The 10387-nt window shown below is 35.9% G+C and overlaps 1 protein-coding gene across 1 annotated transcript; it reads left to right on the forward strand.

Annotated features, from left to right (window-relative positions):
* Nucleotides 1-3703: 3703 nt before the first annotated feature.
* On the forward strand, nt 3704-9241 carry tff3.8.L (trefoil factor 3 gene 8 L homeolog). Its single transcript, NM_001085843.1, is given in 6 exon segments — nt 3704-3813; nt 4878-5018; nt 6945-7091; nt 7417-7566; nt 7786-7932; nt 9061-9241. Coding segments are annotated over 6 exon segments (675 nt in total). The 5' UTR covers nt 3704-3740; the 3' UTR covers nt 9078-9241.
* The last annotated feature ends 1146 nt before the right edge of the window (nt 9242-10387 follow it).

The raw sequence follows: 10387 nt of genomic DNA on the forward strand, positions 1-10387 counted from the left end.
TTATTTTGTTTTTCACTGTAATACTAAAATAATAATTTGTACCTGTTCCCAACTAAGATTGAATTACTCCTTACTGAAGGCAAAGCAATCCTATTGGGTTTATTTTGGGGGTTATCAAAATCCGAATATATCTCAAACTAAGATCCACAATTTAATTTTATCATTAAAAAAACCCTGATTGGGAAAAACCTCAGCTTTTTCGTATTCACACACGAAAACCGCAAATTTTTCAGATTTTCATGCGAAAAATCCGAATTCTTATTATTTGACGACAGAAAAGTCCAAATTTTTCATCAAGTCGTCAGAAAAGCCGGAAATGTTCGAAATTATTATTACGTTCGACCATAATATTGTCAAATTGAAAATAGAACCTCTGCCATTGATTTCTGCAGGACCTCGACAGGATGAAGGTGGAGTATTTTCAGAAATTGACTTTTTGCATCCTAAAAATGCAGATTTCCACTGAAAATTCAGATTTTATAGTAAAAACAAACAAACAAAATTTGAGTTTTTAGCATTCAGACTTTAATAAATAAACCCCTTAATGTTTAAATGATTTTTTTTTTTAGCAGACTTGAGGTATGGAGATCAAAATTACTAAAAGACTCGTTTTCCAGAAAACAGCATTCTGGATAACAGATCCCATACTTGTACCTATAACTCGCAGTTATTGTTCTCTTAAAGCCTTAACACCTTATTTTCCATACATTGCTGCTTTTACCAGTTATATTTGTTTTGTCTGCTGAAATGTAACAGAGTCACTATGTGCAAATACACCTGTATAATAATATTAGAGCATGGGATATCTCTATTTACATCTACACTAATAATAGTAATGGACTCAATAGTGCATGGAGAACTATATACACAAGTGCATGGTGATTGCTTGGGCCACCCTAATAAATATAAGATAAGATATAGATCTGATGGGAGCCACAGCTGCCTAGTAACTGCCACTGAGTCACCCATGATAACTTTCTCATTTATTTTCACTATCCCCAAATGTAAATAATGAAAGAAAATAACAGCATAAAAGAGTTTGGGTGCAAACTTAAATTATTACTAGTTGGGTGGTTAATATTATTTATGACCAATACATTTCAAATACAAGGTTCCAGATAGGAGATTGTATTTGTCTTGAACGAGGATTTGATTACGTGAGGTTGTAGAGTTTCCAACAACTGCAAAAGCCTAGTAGAGTGAAGGATTACCTTATGAAGGAAGTTTCATGTAATTATAATTCTAGAATGTTCCAGGTGTCATATTATAGTATTTCATACATATAATAGATATTGTATCTACTTTCCTTATTCGTCCAATCTCCTCCTTTCAATGCTCTTCCTTTTATTTATCCCTATTCAATTATTTCAATCTCATCTATTTTAGCATTTCTTCTCACTTATTCTTCTATCATTTGCATGTTTTCTGTTACCTGTATCATAAGAGATGTTAAACTACAAGCCAGGACAACACACTCCTTCCAGGTCTTCTGCAAAATAGGAACATCTTCTTAAAAGCTTGGTAGTGGATCACTGCTTCTTTAGCAATGCCTCCCAAAATTGAGCTTATAAAACCGGTACCTTGATGCTAAAATGTTAATGGCCAAGTAATGGTGAGAAATTACAACTGACTGCATGAGAGTAGGGGACATACTATAGACAAGGGTAGAACCTGGAAGCTACTGAAAGAGAAAAATGATGAACTTGTTTTGCTTAGTGGGGGAAATGTGATGCCTCCAATATTGGTCCCTGACATTAAGGGGGTTCGTTACTGAAATCCGAATTTATCTCATAATTTTAATAAAAAAAAGCTTGACCAAACTCTAATGCTCGATTTTAGCTCATTTATTAGTAAAAATACTCTATTAAATCCGATTGTGAAAAAACTCGTTAAAATGGAGCAAAAACCCAAATCGCTCAAAATTTTCAGGCTTTTTTCCCGAATCACCTGATTACTAAAAACCCTGAAAACTCACCGAAGACCATGAAAAATTCAAATTGATATAGGTGCCTCTCCCATTAACTTATACAGTACATCAACAGTTCCGAGATTGTGGATTTTCAGATTCGGGCTTTATACAGCATCGGGGTATAATAAATCTCGAAAAAATTGAGGTTTGTTTTTTTTCCTCGAAAATGATGTCTTTTGCTGCAAAAAGTCAGACCAGAAAAATTTGAAGTTTAATAAATAACCCCCTATTTGTCCCATAGGACTTCTGTTTTTCTTTATGGACATGAAGGTTGTACAGGTATTGGACCTGTTATCAAGAATGCTTGGGAGCTGGGGTTTTCCAGATAATGGATCTTTCTGTAATTTGGATCTTCAAACCTCAAGCCCACTAGAAAACCATGTAAATATTAAATAAATCCAATAGGCTGGTTTTGCCTCCAATAAGGATTAATTATATCTTAGTTGGGATCAAGTACAAGGTCCTGTTTTATTATTACATAGAAAAAGGAAATCATTTTTAAAAATTTGAATTATTTTTATAAAATGGAGCCTATGGGAGAAAGCCTTTCCATAATTGTAGATTTCTGAATGATGGGTTTCTGGATAACAGATCCCATAGCTGTATAATGTTTATGCTGCAGTAATCTGAAAGAATTTTTAAAATGCGGATGCGCATTTTTTCTTTTTCTCTAACTTACATTAAAGGGGTTGTAAACCGAATCATAATGCTGTCCCAAAACAATGGGCAGCAAAACATATAGTTCATAGTGTATGGTGCCTATAAAAAGTCTGTCAGTTAATTTTGGAGTTTTAGGCAGGCAGCCATATTGTAAGTTAATTTTGAAAAGGGATATTGAATAACTTATGTACTGTTTATAATATTTTGAAAGCTCCATACTTTCCTGGAGTACAAATATTTATATATCTGGGCAAGTGGAGAACTCTTCAAAAGCTCAAATGAAATTATAAAACGAATAAGGCAAAATGTTCTGATTCCTTCACTTAACTTTCAACTCTATACAGCTAGGGGTCGATTCACTAACTTCGAGTGAAGGATTCAAAGTAAAAAACTTCGAATTTCAAAGTGTTTTCTGGGCTACTTCGACCATCGAATGGGCTACTTCGACCTTCGACTACGACTTCGAATCGAAGGATTCGAACTAAAAATCGCTCGACTATTCGACCATTCGATAGTTGAAGTACTGTCTCTTTAAGAAAAAACTTCGACCCCCTAGTTCGCCATCTAAAAGCTACTGAACTCAATGTTAGCCTATGGGGAAAGTCCCCATAGGCTTTCCTAAGTTTTTTAATCGAAGGATATTCCTTTGATCGTTGGATTAAAATCCTTCGAATCGTTCGATTCGAAGGATTTTATCGTTCGATCAAAGGAATAATCCTTCAATCGCACTATTTGCGCTAAATCCTTCAACTTCGATATTCGAAGTCTAATTAATTTAATTCCCAGTCAAATATCAAGGGTTAATTAACCCTCGATATTCGACCCTTGATGAATCGGCCCCCTAAAGTGATCTGGCTGTTCTCATTATATAAAAAATGACTAATTAAATACAAACTTATTTTTTATGCCACGTAATATTTGTCACATAATCTCTGAACAAAGATTTGTGTCCTACCCATCATCTAGGTAAACATAATCAAACTTGGGCTCGTAAGTCCCACAAACAAAAATGTTATCAGCTAATTAAGCAAACAGCAGTCAAGATATAAAAAAGGTTCCTTTCAAGAGCAGAGCACATTTCCAACTGGACTGAGTAAGAAGGAGAGGAACAATGGCAAACGGTGTGTTCTGGGCCATTGCTGTAGCCCTGATTCTTGGGGCTGAAGCCGACATGCCACTTGATTGTAAGTACTGTATCTTAGAAATATATTATGCAAGCATTTTACTTTTAATATTTTTGTATATTTTTCTGTTATATCACCCATATGAGTCACCTTCTCCTATGTCTATCCATAACTATTGGTGAGTGCGGGAAGCAAAAAGAAGAAAAAAATTACAGGAGTCTTATGTAGATATGAAGGGGCACATTTACTATTGGTCGAATATCGAGGGTTAATTAAACCTTGATATTCAACCCTCGAGGTTAAATCCTTCAACTTCGAATATTGAAGTCGAAGGATTTAGCGCAATTCGTTCGATCGAACAATCAGAGGAAAAATCGTTCGATCGAACAATTAAATCCTTCGAATCAAACGACTCGAAGGATTTTAATCCATCGATCGAACGATTTTCCTTCAATCCCAAATTACTTAGAAAGCCTATGGGACCTTCTCCATAGGCTAACATTGGTGCTCGGTAGGTTTTAGGTGGCGAAGTAGGTGGTCTAAGTTTTTTTTAGAGACAGTACTTCGACTATCTAATGGTCGAATAGTCGAAGATTTTTAGTTCAAATTGTTCGATTCGTAGTCGAAGTCGTAGTTCAAAATTCAAAGTATTTTTTATTCTAATCCTTCACTCGAGCTAAGTAAATGTGCCCCTAAGTATGTAATTAAGTTTTTGCAATCAACAGATTGAAAGGAAGCAATGATAGTCCCACCACCTCTTCAGGCTCACAGTGTCATGCAACTTCATGCCTCACTGTAAAGTAATGGATTCTGAGATTAAAGTCCCTCTGCTTTCCAGAGAATATGTGTGAGAATATGTGTACCACTCACTATAAAAAGAAGAGGGGCTTCAAGTCTCATAATCCATCACTTTGAAACGGAACAATGTGAGAAGGGGTTGCATAAAACTGTGAGCCTAAGGTACATTGGAACTGGTTCATATGAGTATTATGGTTTCCTTTAAAATATCTTGGTTTCCCTCGTAGTAATGTCAATGATACTATGTCATATAAAACGCAATCTAATGTGGAGGTATAAATGATATATATTTATTTTTAAAAATTTACATTTTATATCTTAACCAGATCGATGTGGTGTACAGCCAAAGTCAAGAGACAATTGTGGTCCCCCTGGCATAAGCCCAGATGAATGTGTAATGAAAGGTTGCTGCTTTGATGACAGCGATCCAGACAGTATTTGGTGTTACACTCCATGGAAATTGGAAGGTACTGTTGTTGTAAAATCTCTGACTGGCATATTTTTAAGTACAAGCATAATTCATATGTAGGCAACATGGGAGACTAATTATGGACTATGCAATTATATACAAATTTATGAAGAATAAACTGTGTTCACAGAATCACAGGTAGAGGCTCTATAAAAGAAAATAAGCAAATGCAATTAGAAAACATTTTAGGGGCTGATTTGATCATTAATTGATATATTCCTATGAGTGGTACCAATACATGCTGCTTGTAAACAATTTTATTTCTGTTTAACAATTTATTTTTCACATGAAAAAAAAATGTTTCCATGCAGAAAATAATTGTCCACATTTTTTATCCCAGCATGTCATTTCAGTGAATATTTCTTTGTTTTCAATCTAAATTGGGTATCAGAAAAAATTAAAGTATCAAAGGGAAGTTTAATGAAGTACCGAGCAGAAGGTCCATTACATTAAAGATTGTGTATTAGTAGTGAAATTTGACAAAGGAGTTACATTAAGTTATATTATATATCTTGGCTTGGATTGAAGGGTTGAAAGATGGAGTGGACATGTAAAGCAGAATATTTATATGAGTTATGCAAGTTATGTGAAAGGGACTTAAAGGGATACTGTCATGGGAAAAAACATTTTTTTCAAAATGAATCAGTTAATAATGCTGCTCCAGCAGAATTCTGCACTGAAATCCATTTCTCAAAAGAGCAAACAGATTTTTTTATATTCAATTTTGAAATCTGACATGGGGCTAGACATATTGTCATATTGTCTCAGCTGCCCTAAGTCATGTGACTTGTGCTCTGATAAACTTCAATCACTCTTTACTGCTGCACTGCAAATTGGAGTGATATCACCCCTCCCTTCCCCCCCAGCAGCCAAACAAAAGAAAAATGGGAAGGTAACCAGATAACAGCACCCAAACACAAGATAACAACTGCCTGGTAGATCTAAGAACAACACTCAATAGTAAAAACCCATGTCCCACTGAGACGCATTCAGTTACATTGAGAAGGAAAAACAGCAGCCTGCCAGAAAGCATTTCTCTCCTAAAGTGCAGGCACAAGTCACATGACCAGGGGCAGCTGGGAAATTGACAATATGTCTAGCCCCATGTCAGATTTCAAAATTGAATATAAAAATTTCTCTTTTGAGAAATGGATTTCAGTGCAGAATTCTGCTGGAGCAGCACTATTAACTGATGCGTTTTGAAAAAAAAACAAGTTTTCCGATGACAGGATCCCTTTAACTACAATTAACGCAAGGGGAAACTCATCTTAATTATCATAATAATAATACATGTATAATTTGGTTTCTCTGGAAATAGTGGGAAAACTTGAATGATGCCACTGGTGAGTAGGGATGGGCGAATTTGACTTTGCAGCCGGCAAAATGTCGCCGACGCTTCAAAAAAATTTGACGCACGGCAAATTTATTTTTGATGCACAGCTTTTTTTTTTGTTGCACAAGGCAATACAAAATTTGCCCATCCCTACTGGTGAGCTAGGCAATCAGCCTTGGTAGGCCTCCATGCAACGTAAAACAGGGTAGAGAACTCTTTGTTGGAATATTATTCAGGGTTAGGTTGAGGAGCAAATAAGACATGAGAAGTTAGTACTGAGAGTGGCACAAAGTCCCTGGCTATATACAGCAGCCCACTCCAAAATAAATTGAGTGAGGGAAGAGGTGATCATTGTGCTTGAGAGTGTTATCCTGTGTGAGTACTGTAACCCATATAGACATGAGTAACCTGTTTGGATGTGCTCTGTGCAAATAAATGTACTACATAAAGAGTATGCATGACTAGTTATGAGTGGACACTTTGATACGTTATAGAAAGTGTATACAAAAGGTATTAAGTGTTTGTTGTACTTTGACAGAAACTCAAGCTCTTCTCAATCATTTCAGTTTTTTTTTTTTTGTTAATTTGCAGGCACCGTATGCAACGCAGCGGAACCAAAGGCCAGAGTAAACTGTGGCTACCCTGGAATTAGTTCACAGGACTGTGACAGCAAAGGCTGTTGCTTCAATGACGCCATTCCCAATGTTGTGTGGTGTTATCAGCCTATCATAGAAGCAGGTAGTAGCTGCATTTTATATATCACACACTGGGCCAGATTCAATTCAATGAGAAAAAGTTATCTCATTGTTTATCATGTGAAAACTCATGAATGAGATTCAATTTGAGGAGAAAAAACGTTTTCTCCAAATTCAGTTCCAGTTTTTTTCCCATAGTCTTCAATAGAGTTTTCATGGGATAAACCATGAGATAAGTTTTTCTGAATCTCGAATCTCGTCCATGAGTTTTCATGTGCTAAAACTTTTTTCTCACTGAATTGCATCTGGCCCCACGATACAAAAATGATAGCTTTAATATAAACCCATGAATATATTTTTCCTTCTAGTGGAACGTGACTGTTCTGCAGTGGATCCCAAGAAAAGAGTGAACTGTGGACCACCAGGAGTGACCCCAGATGAATGTACTAACAATGGCTGCTGCTTCAGTTCTGAAGTGGATGGTGTGCCATGGTGCTTTAATCCAGAAATCAAGAAAGGTAAACCAGTGGCTTTAATTTAGCACTAAAGTCTTTTTTTAACTCTGTAAGGTTTCTTTTTGCCGCTAACTTAAAAATATATGTTACTTTTTGTGAATATAATAAAGCTCAATAGCAACAGAGCACACAGCCTCCAATATTGTAAAAATACATTAATATGCATTTTATTATATCATTATATCATTCACAAGAGAATCTTGTTTTTCTACCATTTTGCAGAGCTTCTGCAATGTGCTGTTCTACCAAAAGCAAGGGTAAACTGTGGCTATCCTGACATTACAATGGACCAATGCAGCAAGAAAGGATGCTGCTATGATTCCAGCGAGCCCGACACAGTCTGGTGCTTCTATCCAGATATTCAGGATGGTAAGAAAAGTAGTGAGTCTCCAAAGTGGATCTGAGGGCTGTGTAGTACAGAACAAGATACAAATGTTCTAATATTAAGACAAGAAAGTTAGTTAAGAAGAATTCAACAGGTTCTTGATGAGTGATTAACATGATCAGTGCCCATACACTTTATTATAGAATATAAACCGAGTTTTTCAAACTCCTTTTCTGAAGGACATCTTCTTATCATTAGGAATACTTAAAGGAGAAGGAAAGACTAAAACTTAATAAGCTTTATCAGAAAGAGTCTGTCAAAAGAAACACCGCATTTCTTTCCTTCTATTGTGTACACATAGGCTTCTCTATCAGACTTCCTGTTTTCAGCTTAAACCTCCAAGGCTAGGGCTTGAGCATGCTCAGTTTGCTCCTATCTCACTCTCTCCCTCCCTTTTCCTCATCACTCCTCCCCTACCTGCTGTAATCTGAGGCTAGAGCTATGAGTGAGCAGGGAGAGACTCAGGCCGGAAGTGACGTCACACCAAGCTAATATGGCAGCTGCTATCCTAAACAAATAGAGAGAGCTTCCAGAGCTGTTTACTCCATGAAGTAGAATTTCCTATAGAACAATTTTCTCTCTACTTTGATAGGAGTGAAGTCATACTATAGTGAAATGCCATCATCATATAACCTTCAAGTGAACGTGCAAATTTTGAGTGTGTTTCCTGCGCATTTCGCTAAAAATTAAATTTCACAATTTTTTTTTTTGGCAGGAGTAGAATACATATTTAATTGTGATATTGTTATAGACTCTGGTGAAAATTTTTGGAAGAAGCTTGGATAATTTAAAACTCTTGATACAGAACTTTATAAAAAATGAAAGATTTCCAGAAAATTACAGTTTTATAAATAGATATTGGAGGGAAAAGTAGCAAAAACCATTCATTTGTAAATTATTGTCCATATTGTCATATCACTTTTAATTTTCACCCAAATTTGAATATTGTTTCATTCATATCACTTCAACTCAGTCTTACCCTTCTATTCTTCTTCATTCTAAAAGACAAACGAGCAGAGGTTCAGGTCTGGCAGGATGTTTTCAGTTAAAAAATATATAACAATCTGATTAAAACATGTCCCTTAATAAATATTCTTCTCTTTTGTTTTTAGTTACTATCATTGAATAAGCATATCATCCACAACTTATCATGACGGCTCAGTAGTAGAAACTCTCTGCCTCAGCTGATTAATGCCACAACTTCCAATCACCACAGTGCCAGTCTGTTTAAGTCCAGAGTTTTCATAAACAACTGTGCCTATCAAACACAATAAATATTACTTAGAAAACTGCATATCTGTATGATATTTTGTTTTTACAAAAAAGGATATTTAGAAATTTTATAATGATAGAAAATCAACATTCTCAGTGCCTTGCATGGGTTTTCATATCCTTTGATTTTTCCACATTATATCATCTTACAACCTGTAACTTAATATGATTTATATGGTTTGTAGGGATAAACCGAATCCACTATTTTGGGAATCTGGTCAACCCTAAATCCTTCAAACATTCAGCTGAATCATAATTTGCATACTACTTTGATTGTCCAACATATTGTTTTTGGTGACAAAGAGGGTTATTGGTTTCACCCCTTGGGGTCAATACTTTGTAGAACCAACTTTGACTGCAATTCCAGAGAGTCTTTTGGAGCAAGTTTCTGCCAACTTTGCTCATCTGGATCCTGAAATTCTTTCTCAGGTTGGGTGGGATGGACAGTGAAGGGGAATTTTCAACTCTTGTCACTGATTCTCAATCAATTTGGGGTCTAGGCTTCAACTGGACCATTCTAACACATTTTAATTCCATACAATAAAATGTGGAAGAATGTAAGAAGATAAAAGATAAATCATAAAGATACATAGTTAACAAGCCTGCCACACAAATATTGTACTTGCCAAGTTCACCACATGCTCAGAGAATAATATAACCTCTGTCCAAGGATCAGTTTAGTAAATAATGTATGAAGACACTTGTATAATGGGTTTTAAGAAATCCTAGGGACACTGTGTGCAGGATTAATTTTAATCTAAAATTAAGGGGCTGATTCACTAAGGGTCGAATATCGAGGGTTAATTAACCCTCGATATTCGACTGGGAATTGAAATCCTTCGACTTCGAATATCGAAGTCGAAGGATTTAGCGCAGATAGTACGATCGAACGTTCGAAGGATTATTCCTTTGATTCGAACGATTGAATCCTTCTAATCGTTCGATTCGAAGGATTTTAATCCACCGATCGAAGGAATATCCTTCGATCAAAAAAACGTAGGAAAGCCTATGGGGACCTTCCCCATAGGCTAAAATTGAGTTCGGTAGGTTTTAGATGGCGAACTAGGGGGTCGAAGTTTTTTTTAAAGAGACAGTACTTCGATTATCGAATTGTCGAATAGTCGAACGATTTTTAGTTAGAATCCTTCGGTTCGAAGTCGGAGTCGT

The sequence above is a fragment of the Xenopus laevis genome, chromosome 2L (assembly GCF_017654675.1).
Source record: "Xenopus laevis strain J_2021 chromosome 2L, Xenopus_laevis_v10.1, whole genome shotgun sequence".
Classification (NCBI taxonomy): domain Eukaryota; kingdom Metazoa; phylum Chordata; class Amphibia; order Anura; family Pipidae; genus Xenopus; species Xenopus laevis.